This window comes from Dama dama, chromosome 13 (genome assembly GCF_033118175.1).
Source record: "Dama dama isolate Ldn47 chromosome 13, ASM3311817v1, whole genome shotgun sequence".
NCBI classification, from domain to species: Eukaryota; Metazoa; Chordata; class Mammalia; order Artiodactyla; family Cervidae; genus Dama; species Dama dama.
In genome coordinates, this window is record NC_083693.1 from 40,200,117 (window position 1) to 40,221,595 (window position 21,479).

Consider the following 21,479-nt stretch of genomic DNA (forward strand, 5'->3'; position numbering starts at 1 on the left):
AAAGAGGCAGCCTAGGCCTGTTTTCTCCGGGTAAAAGGGCATCACTGTAGCTTCATGTGAACTGACCCACTTCACAAAAGCTCAGGCTTCACTTATAAGTCTAAACTAAATAGCTAATTGTTCTTTTGCCTGTGCACATAACCAAAACGATACTAAATACAGGTGGATTATCCGTCTCTGGAGTATCTCTCGGCTCTCCCTACTGCCTTTCCTCGAGCCTGAGTAGCCAGCATCTAACCTATAAACTACACTGCTCAATCTCAACCTTCCCACACTACAGTCAGAAAGATCTTTAAAGAAAAAAAACAAGTCTGTATGTAATTTCCTTACTTAAAAACCCTTATGGCCCAAAGTAAACACTAAAGTTTTATCACATCCTACATAATCTGGTCTCGGCCTACCTCTCTAGGTTCATCTCATGCTACTCCTTCCCTGTTCTATTCACTCCGACCCTGCTGAACTCTGAGCTCCTGGACTATTCTGAGCTCTCCTGCACCTCCAGGATACCCTATACTGTCACCTCTACCGGGGATTACGTTTTTCTTCTCTCCTTGTCAAGCTAACTGCTTCTTGGTATTTCTGCCTCACTAAAATATAAGCTCCTTGGGGAAATCCTCCTGGGCTTAACAAACTGGTTGATGGTACCTTTTATTATACTCCCAAAGTATAGCATGTTTCTTCGGGATGACTCTGTACACCGATAAGTATTTAGCCTCAGTGTTTCCCGTCAATGCACTGTGCACTTCCTGAGGGCAGGACTTTGTCTGCTTTCTTAGTCACAACAGATCCTGGCACCGGGACTGACTCCAAACGAAGGTGTGCTGTGTGCAGCACACACTGCAGCTCCACAGCGCGCTGATTCCAAACGAAGGTTTCTAACACAGCTCTGATCCTTCATTATTCCCCTAACCTCATCAACTTTCCTCACTGCCTACTACCTTAAGAAGAAATACTATACTTCTCCCTACTTTACTGTCACTTCACACGCACTCTGAACTTCTATAGCTGTCCTTATTCCCTTCATCTGAAAGCCCAACTTTATTAAAGTCCATCACATTTTTAAAAACACTTCTACAACCTCCTCAAAATCTTTCCTGATCTATTCTCCAACGGAGATATGACTCTGTCCTCTGAACACCTATAATATTGACAATTTTTTCATAATAATTGGTTCTATTTTATCCCACCCTTAGACTACAAATTCGTGAAAGCAGTAAGTGTATCTTACTCAGCAGTTAAATTTCTGTACAAGATAAAAAGTGCCTTGCACTAGTAGGTACCCAATAAAATACTTGTTACTGAACTTGAGAAATGCAGCTCCCAACTTTTGGATTTAGACAAGTTTCCAGTTAAGCTGAGGTCAAGTTCATTGTTAATTTTAATAAATGCTTTAGAATCTGCCAGCTGCTATAAAGACCAGAACTCATTACCTGCTTTGAGCATCTGTCTTCTCTAGCTTTTCCTGAAGTTGAATCCAGTCAATCAATGCTTTGAAATCTCTTACATAGTTATCCAGCATCATCAGCACCTCCTAATTCAAAACAAACAACAAACCATTAGATTCCATTCTGAAACTAAAGAGTTCCAAGAAAAAAATTTTAGAGTAAAGGACTTAGGAATTAATAATTTTTACACTAATATTCCTCACTGAGGAAGCAGCAAAACCTACTGATACCTGGGGAGGTGGGGGTTATTTTCATTCTGTTTGGTAAGAAATTAGTGAAGCTCACAGTCTAAAGACTAAGAGATGGTATTGATATTCCTTCTCAAAACTTTCTCAACTGAATATTCTTTTAATGTTTTTATTGCTATATTTAATAAACAGAAAAGTACATGAAACATAAATGTACTGATAAATTATTTCAAAGTAAGGACTCATGCAACCACCATCCAAGACAAAAAATTTAACACTATCAGTCTCTAATAAAAGTTCCCTGATGTCCCCCTCCAAATCACTGTTCCAAAGTAACCACTGCTTTGACTTCTAATAGTTTTATTTTGCCTGATTTTGAAATTCATAAAATGAACTCATAGACTATGTATTATTTTGTGGTTTCTGTCGTACATTTGTTTATCTGATTCATCCATAATGCAGAATGTACCTGCCATTCACTTACTGTCATATTCCAAGGTCACTACTGAACAATATTCTATTAACATTTATTTACACAATTTACAGTTTATCAAAATTTATTGGTTGGTATTTATTTTAATATTTATTTATCTAATATTTATACAATTTAATGTTGATGCACATTGAAGTAATTTCCAAATTTGGGATATTACAAGTTAAATGCTATTACTCATGTACATGTTCACTGCACATATGTATTATTTCTGTTGAGTGTATGATCAAGAGTGTAATTGCTGAGTCACAGAGTAAGCCTATGTTCCGCTTGCATATATAGTAACAAACTGTTTTCCGAAGTGGTTGCCACACCCAGCAGCAGTGTATGTGAACACTACTTGTTGCACACCCTCATCTATACCTGGAATTGTCCATTCTGGGTCTTCTTTTTGTGTTTTTAACCTGAGCCATTCTGGCTGAAGGGGCTGTAATGGTTTCATTTTGGTTTTAGTATGTGTTTCTCTGATTTAACAATTCTCAGCACTTTTTCATATGCTTATTGCCCAATCTCTTTTTGTAAAGTGCTTATTCAAGACTCATCCTGTTTTTCTAGTGTCTTTCTCTTTTTGATGTGCAGAAGAACTTCTTTTGGATATGTGCCTATTGTTGATTATATGTGCAGCACATATAAGCTCGCCTTTTCACTATCCTAATGGAATGGAATCTTTTGATGAACAGAAATTCCAAATTTTAAGGTGGTCTAATTTACGACTGTTTTATGTAAAGACTGATATTATTTGTGTCATTTTTAAGTATTCTTTTCCTATCACAAGGTCAGGAAGATTTCTCCAAAATTATTTTTTAAAGCATGGGTCTGTTTCTAGAGTATCTCTTCTGTTACACTGGTCTATTCTTATACCAGTAGTAAATTATCATGCATTGCTACAGCTCTAAAATAAATCTCAAAACCCAGTAAATTCTCCAACTTTATCTTTGACCTCAAAGTTGTGGAGGCTAATTTCAGTCCTTTTAGCATTTCCATACAAATTTTCGAATCAGCTTGTCAACTTCTCAAGGGTAAAAAAAATAGAATTTTAATTGCATTTGCATTGATTTTATAGATGAACTGAAAGAAAACTGAAATTCTTATAACATTGTTTTTCTAGTCTTTACAGACCTATAGCTCTATATATTTATCTTACTCAGTGTGTCTCAATAATGTATTTTTCTGTGTAGAGGTCTTACATATCTTTTGTTAGACTCAAGACTAAGAATAAATGGTAGTTGCTTTAAATTTTTTTTCAGTTAATGTTGATTTTCCTGGATCTCCTAAGTGTGTTTATGTGTGTGTGTGTGTGTGTGTGTGTATACATACATATATATGTGATCTGTGAATAATGACATACTTATTTTTCTCCATAAGTCTCCTATCTTTTATGTCTTATTCTCTTATTCCTGTGCTGGCACAAGACTGAAGGCACAAGTGGCCTATCTTGTCTCATTCACAATTTCAGAAGGAAAGCTCTCAACATCTCACCATTAAGCTTGATGTTTACTCTAGAATTCTTGGAAGATTCCTTATATCACTAAGGATGTTCCCTTTTATTCTCAGTTTACTAGTTTTATCATGAATGGGTGCTGAATTTCACAAAGTATTTTTCCAAAATCACTGACATGATCATATGATTTTTCATCTTCACTCATCTAATCTGGTAAATAACATTAATTTAATATTCAGATGTTAAAGGAACATTGCAGGACTGCAAAGAACCTAACTTGATTGTAATGTACTGTCCAATTGTCAAATCACTAGATTCAATGCATCGTTATCTGGTTTAGGACTTATGCATCTGTACTTCAGTGTTGCCTATATTTTCCTTTCTCGTAAGAGTTTTGGTTATCAAGGTTATGCTAAAAGGAATTCTCTATTTTTCTATGTTCTAGAAGAATTTGCATGATACAGGCTTTTTTTTCCTCAATTTTTTATTAAGATATAATTCACAGACTATAAAATTCACCATTTTAAATTATGCAATTCAGAGCTGTGCATCACATATACACAGAATTATGGAACTAATTCTAAAACATTTTCATCATTCCACAAAAGAAATCTTTAGCAGTCACTCCCTATTTTCCCTTCTCCCCAGCCTTTGGAAACCACTGATCAACCTTCTATATCTATGGACTGGCCTGTTCTGGACATTTCATATAAACAGAATCATATGATATGTGGTCTTTCAAGGCGGCTTCTTTTAGTTAGCATAATGTTTTCATGAGAAATGCTGAGTTGGATGAAGCACAAGCTGGAAGATTGCCAGGAGAAATAACAATAACCTCAGATATGCAGATGACACCACCCTTATGGCAGAAAGTGAAGAAGAACTAAAGAGCCTCTTGATCAAAGTGAAAGAGGAGAGTGAAAAGTTGGCTTAAAGCTCAACATTCACAAAACTAAGATCACGGCATCCAGTCCCACCACTTCGTGGCAAACAGATGGGGAAACAATGGAAACAGTGGCTAACTTTAACTTTTCGGGCTCCAAAATCACTGCAGATGGTGACTATAGCCATGAAATTAAAAGACGCTTACTCCTTGGAAGGAAAGTTATGACCAACCTAGACAGCATATTAAAAAGCAGAGACATTACTTTACCAACAAAGGTCCGTCTCATCAAGGTTATGGTTTTTCCAGTAGTCATGTATGGATGTGAGAGTTAGACTAAAATAGAAGGCTGAGCGCCGAAGAATTGATGCTTTTGAACGGTGGTGTTGGAGAAGACTCTTGAGAATCCCTTGGACTGCAAGGAGATCCAACCAGTCCATCCTAAAGGAGATCAGTCCTGGGTGTTCACTGGAAGGACTGATGTTGAAGCTGAAACTCCAATACTTTGGCCACTTGATACAAAGAGCTGACTCATTTGAAATGACCCTGATGCTGGGAAAGATTGAAGGCAGGAGGAGAAGGGGACGACAGAGGATGAGATGGTTGGGTGGCATCACTGACTCAATGGAGATGAGTTTGAGGCTCTGGGAGTTGGTGATGGACAGGGAGGCCTGGTGTGCTGTGGTCCATGGGGTTGCAAAGAGTCGGACACGACTGAGCAACTGAACTGAACTGAATGTTTTCAAGGCTCATCTACCTGGTAGCATGCATCTGTACTCCATTTCTTTCTATAACTAAATAACTGCGTAAACACAACTTCTTTCATTCACTTTCAGTTGATGCATATTTAGGCTGTTCTCACTTTTTGCCTATTATGAATGCTGCTGCTGTGAACATTCATGTACAAGTTTTTATGTGAACACATGTTTCTAATTCTCTTGGGTGTATAAATGGAAGTGGATTTCCTGGGCCATATGGTAACTCTAACATTTAATATTAACTACCAAAATTTTGTCCACAGTAGCTGTACCATTTTACATTGCCACTAGCAATACGAGAGGGTTGCATCTTCTTCAATCCTTACCAACATTTGCTATTTTCTGACTTCTTGACTATAGTCAACCTAATGACAGTAAAGTGATACTGTTGTTTTTATTTGATTTTCCCTGATAACTAAAAATGCTGAGCACATAGTCATGTGTTTATTGACATTTGTATATCATCTATGCAAAAGTGTCTATTCAAATTCTTGGTCCATTTTTTAACTGGGCTATTTGTCTTTTTTATTTTTGGACTGCAGGAATTTTTCATATATTCTGTATATTAGACTTACCAGACATATGGTTTGAAAATATTTTCTTTCATTCTGTGAGCTGTCGTTTCACTTGTGAGTGTCCTAATAACACATATAAGTTTTAAATTTAGATGAAGTTCAATTTACATATTTTTTATTTGGTTACTTGTGCTCTGGGCATAATATTTGAGAAAGTATTGCCTATTTCAAGGTTACAAAGTTTTACATCCATGTTTTCTTCAAAGTTTTATAGTTTTAGTTCTTACCTTTAGGTCTTTGATCCATTTTCAGCTAAATTTTGCATATGGTGTGAGGTAGGGACCCAAATTTCATTCTTTGTGTGTGGTTATCTAGTTGTCCCAGCAACGTTTGCTGAAAGGTGATTCTTTCCCCATGAAATACTCTCCACACCCTTGTCAAAAAAACAATGACCAGGGCTTCCCTGTTGGCATACTTGCCAATGCAGGAGACATGGGTTTGATCCTTGGTCCTAGAGGACCCCACAGGCAGTGGAGCAACTAAGCCCCTGGGCCACAACTATTGAGCCTGTGCTCTAGAGCCCAGGAGCTGCAACTACTGAAACCTGTGCACCACGGAGCTCTTCCCTTCTCACAACGAGAGAAGCCACTACAGTGAGAAGGCTTCACACTGTAACGAGAGTAGCCCCCACTCACTGCAACTACAGAAAAGTCTGCTCAGCAACAAAGAACCAGAATAGCCCAAAATAAATAAATAAATAAATAAAAACATTCTAACAAAAAAAGTTACCACAGATGTTACGGATTTACTGCCAAGATCTCTGTGTCTATCCTTAGACACAGATTTATATGCCTATCCTTATCCTGGCAACTCATCATTTTGATTATTATAGCTTTGGAGTAAGCTTGAACTCAGGAAGTGTGGGTCCTCCAACTCACTCAAATTTTACCGACTGTTCCACTACTGTACTTTTGTTGTTGCTGTTCAGTCACAAAGTCATGTCCGACTCTTTGCGACGCCATGGACTGCAGCACACCAGGCATTCCTGTCCTCCACTATCTCCCGGAGTTTGCTCAAACTCATGTCCATTGTGGAGAAGGCAACGGCAACCCACTCCAGTACTCTTGCCTGGAAAATCCCATGGACGGGGGGAGCCTGGTAGGCTGTAGTCCATGGGGTCGCAAAGAATCGGACATAACTGAGCGACTTCACTTTCACTTTCCACTTTCATGCATTGGAGAAGGAAATGGCAACCCACTCCATTGTTCTTACCTGGAGAATCCCAGGGATGGTGGAGCCTGGTGGGCTGCCGTCTATGGGGTCGCACAGAGTCGGACACAACTGAAGCGACTTAGCAGCAGCAGCAGCATGTCCACTGAGTCAATGATGCCATCCAACCATCTCATCCTCTGTTGCCCCCTTCTTCTCCTGCCCTAAATCTTTCCCAATATCAGGGTCTTTTCCAATGAGTCAGCTCTTTGCATCAGGTGGCCAAAGTATTGGAACTTCAATTTAAGCATCAGTCCTTCCAATGAATTATTCGGGATTGATTTCCTTTAGGATTGACTAGTTTTATCTCCTTGCTGAACAAGGGACTCTCAAGAGTCTTCTCCAGGACTACAGCTTTGAAAGCATCAATTCTTCAGTGCTCAGCCTTCCTGAGGGTCCAAATCTCACATCTGTACATGACTACTGGAAAAACCATAGCTTTGACTAGATGGACCTTTCTTGGCAAAGTGATCTCTGCTTTTCAATACGCTGTCTAGGTTTGTCATAGCTTTTCTTCCAAGAAGCAAGTATCTTTTAAATTTTGTGCCTGCAGTCACCAACTGCAGTGATTTTGGAGCCCAAGAAAATAAAGTCTGTCACTGTTTCCATTTATCCCCCACCCATTTATCATGAAGTGATGGGGCTGGATGCCATGATATTCATTTTTTGAATGCTGAGTTTTAACCCAGCTTTTTACTCTACTCTTTCACCTTCATTAAAAAAAAAAAAAAAAAAAAAACAACTCTTTAGTTCCTTTTCATTTTCTGCCATTAAGGTAGTGTCATCTGCATAATATCTGAGTTTATTGATATTTCTCCCTCAATCTTGATTCCAGCTTGTGAGCCATCTAGCCTGGCATTTCATGTGATGTATTCTGCATATAAGTTAAATAAGCAGGGTGGCTTTAGAGAAGAAAAATAAACTAATCCAAGGACCTACTGAGAATCATGCTTGTATTTAACTGTCCTGTCTTCTTCATTCTATTACTGCTCTTCCTCAGTCGTTCATGATCTCATATTTTTAAAGAACATAGGCAGTTATTTTGTAATATGTCAATCAATTTAAGGTCAAATTAAACGAATTATCAGGAACACCACATTAGTGATGCTGTGGTCTTCTCAGGGCCTAATATAAAGAGGCACCCACTATGTATATGTCCTATTACTAATCATAATAAATCTGATAATCTGATAAGTGGTATCTAACAACTCCCCACTTAGACTTCCTATTTTTGTCTATACTTAAAAACTATCTTTTAGGGAGATATTCTGTAACTATAAATATCATGTTCTTCAACAAATTTCACTAAGATCCATTGGTGATTATTGCCTGGATAAATTGTTATAACAATTGGTAAATGATGGTTTTCTAATTCCATCATTTCTTCTACATTTATTACTTGGCATTCTATTATAGAAAAGGTGCTTTCCCTTCTCCCTTACTTGACTATTTATTAATTTACTTATTCATAATAGTATGGATTCACCAATTTCTATATTCTTGAATGATCCATCACTATCATTGTTTAATACTCGAATTGTCCCAGATTTGGCAAATGGGAAGTTGTTGATGCTGGCTCTTATGTATTTCTGACATGTTACCATTGCATCAGATTATTTCCTACTTTCTGTCACAAAAAAGATTTTTCAGGCTCATCTTGTATTTTCCCTGCCCCTGCCCTGGAATCAGCTATTTCTCTAAGCAGTTCAGGTTCTTTTCATTGGAGAATGATATATTGACCTAAATGATATAAATACCTAAAGATTAGGTAATTAATGTGCTCACTGATACTGGTGTGTCAGTGCTTGACGGTGCTCCCAGTTGCTGCTGTTGTTCAGTTGCTCTCTTGTGGACTTTGCTCAAACTCATGCCCATTGAGGTGGTGACCCATCTAGCCATCTCATCCTCTCTCGCCCCCTTCTCCTCCTGCCCTCAATCTTTCCTAGCATCAGGGTCTTTTCCAATTAGTCAGCTCTTCGATTCAAGTGGCCAAAGTATTGAAACTTCAGCTTAAACATCAGTCCTTCCAATGAATATTTAGGGTTGATTTCCTTTAGGATTGATTGGTTTCATCTCCCTGCTGTCTAAGGGACACTCACGAGTCTTCTCTAACACCACAGTTTGAAAGCATCAATTCTTCTGCACTCAGACTTATTTATGGTCCAGTTCTCACATCCATACATGACTATGGGAAAAACCATGGCTTTGATGAGATGGATCTTAGTCAGCAAACTGATGTCTCTGCTTTTTAATACGCTGTCTAGGTTTTGTCATAGTTTTTCTTCCAAGGAGCAAGTGTCTTAATTTCATGCCTGCAGTCACTGTCCACAGTGATTTTGGAGCCCAAGAAAGTAAAATCTGTCACTGTCCCCACTTTTTCCCATCTATTTGCCATGAAGTGATCGGAATGGATGGCCATGATCTTTGTTTTTCACTGTCCTCTTTTACCCTCATCAAGACGCTCTTTAGTTCTTCTTCGCTTTCTGCCACTAAAGTGGTATTATCTGCATATCTAAGGTTATTGATATTTCTCCCCACACTCTTGATTCCAGCTTGTGAGTAATCCAGCCTAGCATTTTGCATGATGTACTCTGCTGGGAGAAATATCAATAACCTCAGATGTGCAGATGATACCACCCTTACGGCAGAAAGTGAAGAGGAACTAAAAAGCCTCTTGATGAACGTGAAAGAGGAGAGTGAAAAAGTTGGCTTAAAGCTTAACATTCAGAAAACTAAGATCATGGCATCTGGTCCCATCACTTCATGACAAATACATGGGGAAACAGTAAACACGGTGTCAGACTTCATTTTTTGGGGCTCCAAAATCACTGCAGATGGTGACTGCAGCCATGAAATTAAAAGACGCTTACTCCTTGGAAGGAAAGTTATGACCAACCTAGATAGCATATTAAAAAGCAGAGACATTACTTTGCCAACTAAGGTCCATCTAGTCAAGGCTATGGTTTTCCCAGCGGTCATGTATGGGTGTGAAAGTTGGACTGTGAAGAAAGCTAAGCGCCAAACTATTGATGCTTTTGACCTGTGGTGTTGGAGAAGACTCTTGAGAGTCCCTTGGACTGCAAGGAGATCCAACCAGTCCATCCTAAAGGAGATCAGTCCTGGGTGTTCATTGGAGGGACTGATGCTGAAGCTGAACCTCCAGTACTTTGGCCACCTCATGCGAAGAGTTGAGTCATCGGAAAAGACCCTGATGCTGGGAGGGATTGGGGGCAGGAGGAGAAGGGGACGACAGAGGATGAGATGGCTGGATGGCATCACCGACTCGATGGACATGAGTTTGAATAAACTCCGGGAGTTGGTGATGGACAGGGAGGCCTGGCATGCTGCAATTCATGGGGTGGCAAAGAGTCGGACACGACTGAGCAACTGAACTGAACTGAACTGAACTCTGTATATAAGTAAATAAGCAGGGTAACAATATACAGCCTTAATGTACTCCTTTCCTAATTTTGAACCAGTCCCAATCTAACTGTTGCTTCTTGTCCTGCATACAGGTTTCTCAGGAGGCAGGGAAGGTGGTCTCATATTCCCATCTCTTTAAGAATTTTCCAATTTGTTGTGATCTACACATTCAAAGGCTTTATGTAGTCAATGAAGCAAACGCAGACAGTAGAAAAACAAATATACACATACACATGCACACACATACACATGAACACATCTACACCTATTTCTGTATCTAGCTGTGTATAGGTATTTAAAAAAGAAACGTAAGTTCATACCAATGCTTCCAAATTCAATCAATCACCTATTTGTTGTTGTTCAGTCGCTAAGCAGCATCTGACTCTTTGTGACACCATGAACTGCAACACGCCAGGTTTCCGTTTTTCACTATCTTCCTGAGTTTGCTCAAATTCATGTCCATTGAGTCAGTGATGCTATCTAACCAACTCATCCTCTGTCTTGCCCTTCTCCTCCTGCCATCAATCTTTCCCAGCATCAGGGTCTTTTCCAGTGAGTTGGCTCTTCACGTCAATCACCTTAGTTCATTCTAAACTTCTCCCTTTCCATATTGGTAAATCCTTTCTCTGAAAATGAGAAATTTTACTCCCTTTACGTTCAAAATCTTAACTTATTTTCTTAATATTTCTTTTTTTTTTTTTTTATCATCTCCCTTTGTTGTTTTTTTTTTTTTTTTCTTTTTTTCTTTTTATTATTATTATTTTTTTTTCCCAGTGGGTTTTGTCATACATTGATATGAATCAGCCATGGATTTACATGTATTCCCAATCCCGATCCCCCCTCCCACCTCCCTCTCCACCCGATTCCTCTGGGTCTTCCCAGTGCACCAGGCCGGAGCACTTGTCTCGTGCATCCCACCTGGGCTGGTGATCTGTTTCACCATAGATAGTATACATGCTGTTCTTTTCAAATATCCCACCCTCACATTCTCCCACAAAGTTCAAAAGTCTGTTCTGTATTTCTGTGTCTCTTTTTCTGTTCTGCATATAGGGTTATCGTTATCACCTTTCTAAATTCCATATACATGTGTCAGTATGCTGTAATGTTCTTTATCTTTCTGGCTTACTTCACTCTGTATAATTCTTAATATTTCTTATGCAAGAAACCCACATCTGCCAGCTACTTCTAATCCCTGTTTTTTTAAACGAGGTGGGAGAACAAGAGAATAGAGAAGGAGCTCTAGTATTTTTAATGTTCTATAGGATTTTTTAATGTTCTATAGGACCTGTAGTCAGTTACCTTTTTCATATCTGATAGTGATGTTAGAAGTAATATTATCTTTTTCATCACTGATACTAGTTTCCATAGTTTCTAATTTCTTTTCTTGATTAACCACAGCAGCAGTTTCTGACTTTGATGATGATGTCTGATGTATGACAGTTCTATTTTATTAATTTCTACTCTTTATCATTTTCTTCCTTCTAATGTCTTGGGTTTAGTCTACTTTTCCCCCCAACTTCTTGAGCTGGATATTCTAATCACTGGCTTTCAGCCTTTATTATATTCCAGAAATTATAAGCATTTTAGCACTATAAAGTTTCCTTCAGATATGACTTAGGCTCCATCTCACATGTATTATTTTTGTTATTCAGTTCAAAATATTTCCTAATTTCTACTATAATTTGTCCTCTGACCAGTAAATTACTCAGATTATTATTGCTGAGGCTTCCCCCTAAGGATTTCTATCTTTTCCTGGATCATGCTCCTATTATTCTTCTGCTTAAGAATTCTTCACCTTCCCTAAGCTGTCTGTAGATTTATTATTTATCACCTAGCTCTTCCAGTTATCCTCAGAGATATGAAAAGTCCCTCTACCCAAACATTTTTACCAGTGTATGATAAAAGAAATAAAGGGTATTTGATAAAGAAATATAGGGTATGCTCATCCAATATACAGATGAAATAAATCCACCATAGACAAAAGAATTCAAAATATATGTTCAATATGGTAATCACTTGCCACACGTGGTTATCAAGTACATTAAAGGTAGCTACTCTGAACTTAGACTCTGACCAAAAAGAAAGAATATAAAATATCTTAATAATAATGATCACAGTAAAAAAATAATAATATTAATACCCATTACATGTTGAAATAATTTTTGATGTATTGGGTTAAATTTAAAATGTTATGTAAGTTATTTTCATATGTTTCTTTTTGCCTTTATAATGTAACAAGTAGGAAATTTAGAAGTATATTTGGGGCTTATGTTATATTTCTATTGGGCAGCATGGACAAGCTATAGTAATGTGGCAAATCTAAAAAGATGAGATTTTTAAAATGATAAGTTTCTGATTCTACCCTTTGATCCACTAACTGTACAAGTAAAATATTAGGCAGAGGTTGGTTTTAAAAACACATGACACTGGGGTGCACGTGTCTCTTTCAGATCTGGTTTCCTCAGTGTGTATGCCCAGAAGTGGGATTGCTGGGTCATATGGCAGTTCTATGTCCAGTTTTTTAAGAAATCTCCACACTGTTCTCCATAGCGGCTGTACTAGTTTGCATTCCCACCAACAGTGTAAGAGGGTTCCCTTTTCTCCACACCCTCTCCAGCATTTATTGCTTGTAGACTTTTGGATAGCAGCCATCCTGACTGGCGTGTAATGGTACCTCATTGTGGTTTTGATTTGCATTTCTCTAATAATGAGTGATGTTGAGCATCTTTTCATGTGTTTGTTAGCCATCTGTATGCACTGTTTATAATAGCCAGGACATGGAAGCAACCTAGATGCCCATCAGCAGATGAATGGATAAGGAAGCTGTGGTACATATACACCATGGAATATTACTCAGCCATTAAAAAGAATTCATTTGAACCAGTCCTAATGAGATGGATGAAGCTGGAGCCCCTTATACAGAGTGAAGTAAGCCAGAAAGATAAAGAGCATTACAGCATACTGACACATGTATATGGAATTTAGAAAGGTGATAACGATAACCCTATATGCAGAACAGAAAAAGAGACACAGAAATACAGAACAGACTTTTGAACTTTGTGGGAGAATGTGAGGGTGGGATATTTGAAAAGAACAGCATGTATACTATCTATGGTGAAACAGATCACCAGCCCAGGTGGGATGCACGAGACAAGTGCTCCGGCCTGGTGCACTGGGAAGACCCAGAGGAATCGGGTGGAGAGGGAGGTGGGAGGGGGGATCGGGATTGGGAATACATGTAAATCCATGGCTGATTCATATCAACGTATGACAAAACCCACTGGGAAAAAAAAAATAATAATAATAAAAAAAAATAAAAAAAAAAAAAAAACACATGACACATAAAAAAGACTGTAATTTTACTTGACACTAAACTCGAGTAAAGAGTTTGCTGAGTCAGAGGAAAAAGTGAATATGGCCTCACACTTCAATAATACAATTATAATAGCAACTATGAAAAGGCTGGGGTCTGATCAGCATAAGGTAAAACGAGACCACTTCCTCTGTGGGTTTTCTGTCTGCATGAAACATTTTTTTACTGCTAACTAGAATTTCCACTCTCTTTCTAGTTTGGGGAATTGGGTTTTTGCACAGACATAAAAGGAGATCCTCTTGCTCTCTATTACTTGACAGTTAAGCACAGTAGTATGATTGGAACTTAACCAATCAGACTCACTTGCCTGGGACTCTGAATCTCAAGCAAGCAAGGCAAAGATAAAGAGGAAATGGTGGTATTTTAAAAAAAAGAGCAATACATCCTAGCCAGATGTTTCTCTGCAAAACCTCCCTGGTTTCTGCCTATTTTCTAACCCTGATTCATGGGTTTTAGTATCAAATCTGTGACCTATCCTCTCAAAGAATTAATTTTTCTATTTAATCAGCTAGAGTCTAATTCTGTTGCTAGCTACTTGCTAGCCACTAAGCCATGGTAAGCACAATTTAAGGAGGATAGATAGATAAAGTAGAACACAATAAACCAAGTGTGATAATAAGGAAGATTTTAACATCACATCATAGTAGGAACTACAGTAAGAATTGGATGACTAGGCTTAAAGACTAATGGGATGGTATGATAGACATCTTCATATAAGAGAGGTTGTCATAAAAGGGATTATATTATTTCCATATAAATACAAGTTAGAGAACAAACAATGCTCAGTGAAAATGACAGATTTTCACCTGCCAGAGCTGTCTCAAAAAAAGAATTAGTTACCAGAGGGAATATGGTCAAGGGTAACTATATAATGGGTAGGTGGATTAGACAACATTACTAACAGTTCTAAGATTCTATGATTTACTCACCAAAATCAAATTTGTTAGAAACCCACTATGTGTCAAAACACTGAATCAATGAAATTCAAACCACAAGAGAGAGGTATTCAGTGATTTGAAACATTGATAGCATGCTAGCAAATGCTGCTCTTTAGCCTGAGTGAATTAAACAGAAGATTATTCCCGCAGATGTCCAATGTAACATTTATCATTGGTACTTTCTGACAGAATTTAATTATAATTTACAATCCCTCTTAAAGCAAATTTCTATCCTCTCCAGTCTTGTTTAGAAATTTTTATTCTAAAGAATGGGCTGAATAAGTAAAACTATTAGTGACAAAAGATGTTAAATAATGAGTAAATTTCAGAGGATTATCTAATGAATGAAGAAGTCACATAGTTTATTGTCAGTCACTTCATTTTCAAGATAACACCAAGTTTAATGATTTGGTTGTGAACACAGCACAGAACCCAAGCCCCACTGCACTGACTCCTGGCCCACTGCTCTTTCTGCTAAGTCATACCTCCAAGATGTTCTATACCAGCAGCAAGAAAAATAAAAGGAAAAAAAGATAGGAATGAAAAAAGTTACTACCAAATCCATATCAAGAGCATGCTTCCCTCCAGTGTTTTTCATCAACACTTTTTATATTTACTACTAAACTGAAGCTTTCTGAAGTCAAATTCAAAAAATAATAATAATGGTTAGTCTTTTAAATAATCTTTAATTCTGCTAACATATATGTGAAATCATCAGTTTAAAAAGAAATACATTTGGAAAAGTAAATGTCTAAAATTTTACCAGCATTTCTAAGGCAAATGATACAAAGCTGAATATATCAAAGGCCATTATAATTATGCATGATGTAAAACCAGTTCCCATAATACGGGTTACCTGCATTCTGTTTATCAAATACAGCATTTGCACTGACACTAAGCCTCCAATAACAAAATACATTTCATACTGACTGGATTTCACAGGAATCACTTCTAATTCAGTTTATCTGCACTCTAATTTTCCTCTTTAGAAAATCCAAAATCACATTACTGTGACACTACATTCTACTCATCTCGCAAGGACTTTTTTCCTAGCACTGACTAGTTTTACACGAGAGTGGCAATGAAAATTTTACAGAAGATAGATTTAAAAGCATAAGCCACTAAGATCCACTCCACGTCTGACAAAAGGGAATTGATGTCAAGTTTAGCTATGTGCAGACATTGCTTAATTGGCCATAGTTGCCATTTAAATGCATATGACAAAGAACTTTAAAGTGTATTCACTTTACCAGTATCATACTGCTCTCATCTTACTGTAAAGACATGCCAGTCTCACTTTACTATAAAAGGCAACTTTCCAATTCTCCCAGAAGATGACTATCAGAAAATGACAGCCAGCTATAAAAACGGTTATTTGTTTTAAAAATATATTACTTTTCCATAATAAAGTATTGGACTCATGGTTTAGTATCAGTGGGCCTCAAAGACCTCAAAAACACTTTTCACTTACAAATGTTTCATTTTTAAACATACAGGTACACTTTGGAAACCAGACCCAAGACTAAAAAATATATGCCAAGTTATTCATAAATGAAATATAGTACCAACCTCACTTTAGTCATAAAAGTTATATTCTACTTTAAAAGACTCTCCTGACACAGAAGTACTGTTTATTTTCTTTCTAAGGTAATCTTATTGCCAAATCACTGGTAATGAAAGTTTTCTATGATCAGGAAAAGGAAAATTGTAAAAATTTAGTTGACTTCCTTTTCTCAATGTTACTAATACAATTCAAATTCTTTAATTAAATTCATTAACTTAAGCGACCTACTTTAGGGCACAGAAAGATTTGATTCAGAATAATTTCCTTTGAAAGTTTTCTACTGATTTCCCTTTTCACCGAAAGAAAAAAAGAAGAAGAAGAAACCCTCTAAAAGGCAAGAATATAAGCAGCTATATTTCTGATACAAGTTGGCACAGAGAAAGTACATTTGGTGGCTTAAACAACCTATTTTAAGGAATGTTTAGCTCACCGTTATCAGAAATGATCAGAGCGGTACCATGCAGCTGTAACCTGAGTCATGTTTTACGAACAAGGGAATACAAACAAGACAAGCAGCTGCAGCAGCCTCACAGTCACTGATGCACATCCTTCTCCTTACAGCTATGAAGGCTATTTTGTTAAGCAGGATGAAACAGAACAAAAGTGGCTCTGAAAGTAATGTTATAGGCATTCAGATAACTACATATGGATGTACAGCTAAAATTACCAATTAGTTTACCAATTGGCTGCAACGAATTCGATTGGTTTGTAACTAATTCCAGTTACTGGCGCACCGCAGGATGGTTGGCGCCATCCCTTTGTCCTCCTGACACACAATACCAGGTGCGCAGACCCCTGGGCCCAGACATCAGTATATGGCCCTCCAACTCCGCTGTAGGAATGGTACAGTGGTGCACCTCTGTGATGATGGAAAAGTGGAAATAACCATCACAGGAGAAGTCAGGGACGAAGGGACTCCTATGAAAAGAAAATGCTTTACAAAAAGTGAGACAAGTTCTAAAAAGCATTATTTTTTTAAAACTGCTAATCTAATGTTTAAAAAAGAAATCATCTGAAAGCAAAATGGCAAGTAAATCACTTTCAAAACTGTCTAATAATAGTATTCAGCCAGTTATCTTCATTCCATTATCATTCACCTCTTTCCAATATCTCCCCGTAATTCTCAACATAAGCAAGCTGGAAAAAGAATACATACAAGATAGATTCAACAAATAAAAGCCTACCAAATGAAAATCTGCTAATGAAAAGCATTCTCCTATAATTTAATCCTTACCAGAATCTTTTTGGATAAATAAAATTTGCAGTTGCCTGGCCAGTGATACAAATATGTTGCTTCAGTGACTAACGAATTTTTAATCTCAACTCATTTGGAAGTTTCTGGACTAGATGCTCTTATGCTATTTCCCATTATGAAAACCTAGAGACCTATTGTGACTAAGCATAAGTAGACAAAAATGCTCAAAAAATTATTATAATGCTCAAAATCAACATTGTTGCTGTTCAATCGTGTCTGACTCTTTGCAACCCCATAGACTGCAACACACCAGGCTTCCGTGTCCTTCACCATCTCCCTGAGATTGCTCAAACTCAAGTCCATCGAGTCGATGACATCATCAAACCATCTCGTCCTCTGTTGTCCCCTTCTCCTGTCTTCAACTTTTCCCAACATCAGGGTCTTTTCCAGTGAGCTGGCTCTTCACATCAGATGGCCAAAGTATTGGAGCTTCAGCATCAGCATCAGTCTTTGCAATGAATATTCAGGGTGGATTTCCTTTGGGATTGACTGGTTTGATCGTGCAGTCCAAGGAACTCTCAAGAATATTCTCCAACACCACAATTCGAAAGCATCAATGCTTCGGCATCCAGCTTTTCTTATGGTACAACTCTCATATCCATACATGACTAATGGAAAAACCATAGCTTTGACTATATGAACCTTTGTCGACATGTTTCTGCTTTTTAATATGCTGTCTAGGATTGTCATAGCTTTTCTTCTAAGAAGCAAGCATCTTTTAATTTCATAGCTGCAGTCAGCATCTGCAGTGATTTTGGAGCCCAAAAAAATAAAGTCATTCACTGTTTCCATTTTTTCCCCATCTATTTGCCATGAAGTAATGGGACCGGATGTCATGACCTTTGTTTTCTGAATGCTGAGTTTTAAACCAGATTTTCACTTTCCTGTTTTACCTTCATTAAGTGGCTCTTCAGTTCGTCTTCACTTTCTGCCATTAGGGTGGTGTCATCTGAATATCTGAGTTCATGCTGGTTTCTCCCAGCAATCCTGATTCCAACTTGAGCTTCAATCAGCCCGGCATTTCGCATGATGTACTCTGCATGTAAGTTAAATAAGCAGGTTGATAATATACAGCTTTGATGTACTCTTTCCCCAACTTAGAACCAGTCTGTTGTTCCATGTCCAGTTCTAACCGTTGCTTCTTGACCTCCATACAGGTTTTTCAGAAGGCAGGTAAGGTGGTCTGGTATTCCTATCTCTTTAAGAATTTTCCACAGTTTGTTGTGATCCACACAGTCAAAGGCTTTAGCACAGTCAGTAAAGCAGAAGTAGATGTTTTTCTGGAACCCCCTTGCTTCTTCTATGATCCAGCGAATGTTGGCAATTTGATCTCTGGTTCCTCTGTTTTTTCTAAATCCAGCTTGTACACCTAGAAGTTCTCAGTTCATGTACTGTTAAAACCTGGCTTGAAGGATTTTGAGCATTCCCTTGCTAACTGACTATGTTCCAATATAAAATTAAAAGTTTAAAATTAAATTAAATTGAAAAAAATACAACACATATAATTAATAAGAAGACACTAAAATGTGTAAAGCAAAAATTCCCAGAAATTCAAAGAGATATTGAAGAAATTGCAATAGTAGTGGGAAACTAAAATATTTCAGTGCCTGAGAGTTCAAGGACATTAAAAAAAACAAGCTAATAATTTACAGTTGTAAATAGTAACTTTAAAAATATAAACATCAATTTTTATCTATAGAGAATCCACTCTACCTACTCCTATCTTGTCCAAAGGATATTTGCAAATACTTAACTTCTTTACTTTCTCCACATCTATCAGGCTTCTGTGATAGCCATTTCTTTTCCCATGAAACTTCAGTTCCATGGTCCACTACTCCAACTATTCCCTTAACCTCTTCATTCCTTTACTTAATGAAATTCCACTGAATCTGCCTAAAAAATACCAACCCATAATTAATTCATCTACCCACCATCTTTGGGCATTTTTAGCAAGTGACTGAATGCTAGTAAGTATTCAGTCAGGGTAGAGGGGAATCACATAACTGTGTAGATGTGTCTTTACCCCAACAATGTATGTAGCCTCATTGCTTCACACAGACATTTAACATCTATTTACAGAGTATTTACTGTGTTCCAGTTCCAGTTTCAAGACAGTGTGGTTTCTGTCTTCTGGGAGCTTAATGTCTAGTAAGGGAGACAGATATGAAAACAACAAAATAAACAATTATATAGTTTCAACTGTGATAAAATGTTTCTAGAGAAAGTATGCTATGAGAGTACAGTCAGGCCATACGTGCCCAAGCAGAACCCATGGATATCCAGGGCTGAATGTATTACATCATTTTATAAAAGGGGCATGAGCATCCGTGGATATTGGTATCCACATGGCAAGGGTAGGAGAGGTGTCTTGGAACCAATCCCATGCAGACACTGAGTGTGAACTCTATATTAGGAGGGAACCTGATTTAGTCTGAAACATGATAAGCTCCCCTGAGAAAGTGACACTTAAATTGAAACCTATACTAGGAATGGGAGTTAGGTAAAAGGGATGGGGGAGGTGAAGAGGTGCTGGGCAAGAAGAGTGAGGAGAAGTATCTTGGCAAAAAAATCAGAATGTGGGAAGATCTCAAGACTTGTGAGTACCTGGCATGTTTGAGTAATAGAAAGAAGGCTGGTTTAAATGAGGCAGAAGGGAGGAGACAAGAGTGGTGTGAAATGAGGTTTACACAAATCAACTCACTCAAGATTTGAAGGTCATGCTGGAGATTTTAATGCACAGAGCAAAGGGAAACTTTTGAGGAGCTATCATCAAAGAAATCAGAGCTCATATTTGTTGTTTTTTTAAGTATCAGTTTGCCTATTGTATAGAGAATGGATTGGAAGGATGCAGGGAGTCCTGCTAAAAGATTTCAATTGTGATCCAGGGACTTTACTAATATAATGGCAGCTTGGACTAGAATGGTAGCAGTAGAGAATAAGAGAATTGGCAGATTGGAATGATTTAGGAGCTAATATTCAAAGAGTATTAAAAAGCAGAGACATTACTTTGCCAACAAAGGTCCATCTAGTCAAAGCTATGGGTTTTCCAGTATGGATGTGAGAGTTGGACTATAAAGAAAATTGAGCACCAAAGAATTGATGCTTTTGAACTGTGGTGCTGGAGAAAACTCTTGAGAGTCCCTTAGACAGCAAGGAGATAAAACCAGTCCATCCTAAAGGAAATCAGTCCTGAATATTCATTGGAAGGACTGATGCTGAAGTTGAAACTCCAATACTTTGGCCACCTGATGCAAAGAACTGACTCACATGAAAAGACCCTGATGCTGGGAAAGGTTGAAGGCAGGAGGAGAAGGGAACAACAGAGGATGAGATGGTTGGATGGCATCACCAACTCAATGGATATGAGTTTGAGTAAGCTCCAGGAGTTGGTGATGGACAGGGAAGCCTGGTGTGCTGCAGTCCACTGGGTTGCCAAGAGTCAGACACGACTGAGCAACTGAACTGAACTGAACTCAAAGAGGTCCATTCATTGGACAGTGGCTAGTGTGGGGTGAAGGGAGGAAGATGGAGGGACTCTCTGCCAATTCAGGGAAGAAAAATATATCTCCAGGTTTAGGGTAGAGGGAGTCATCATGAACTTGTTTCTATATACATCAGTTTGACATGCTTATGAAATATCCAAGTGGAGATGCCAACTAGGCTAGCTGAATATACAAGTCTGAAAATCAGAAGAAAGGTATCGGCTAGAGATATAAATTTAAGAAATCATCAGGAAATCAACAATAAATTAAGCCATGGCATGGAGAAAACGCAGAGGGAGAAACTAATAGTGAGAATAAGACAAGCCTTAATGAATTCCCAAAAGCTAAAGGTAAGGTGGAGAAGGAAAAGCCAACAAAAGGAAGCAGAGGCAGCAACCAACAAAGAAGGAAGAAAACTAGCAGTGGTGGTTTTATAAAAGCCAAAGGTTTTA

The 21,479-nt window shown here is 37.9% G+C and overlaps 1 protein-coding gene across 5 annotated transcripts in view; it reads right to left on the reverse strand.

Annotated features, from left to right (window-relative positions):
• Positions 1-21,479, reverse strand: part of SCAPER (S-phase cyclin A associated protein in the ER) — a 396,679-nt gene that overhangs the window by 313,185 nt on the left and 62,015 nt on the right. For all 5 annotated transcript variants that reach the window (XM_061158921.1, XM_061158918.1, XM_061158919.1 and 2 more), the window contains exon 6: positions 1,431-1,531. In XM_061158921.1, the coding sequence (XP_061014904.1) occupies positions 1,431-1,531 (101 nt within the window). The remainder of the gene's footprint in view (positions 1-1,430; positions 1,532-21,479) is intronic.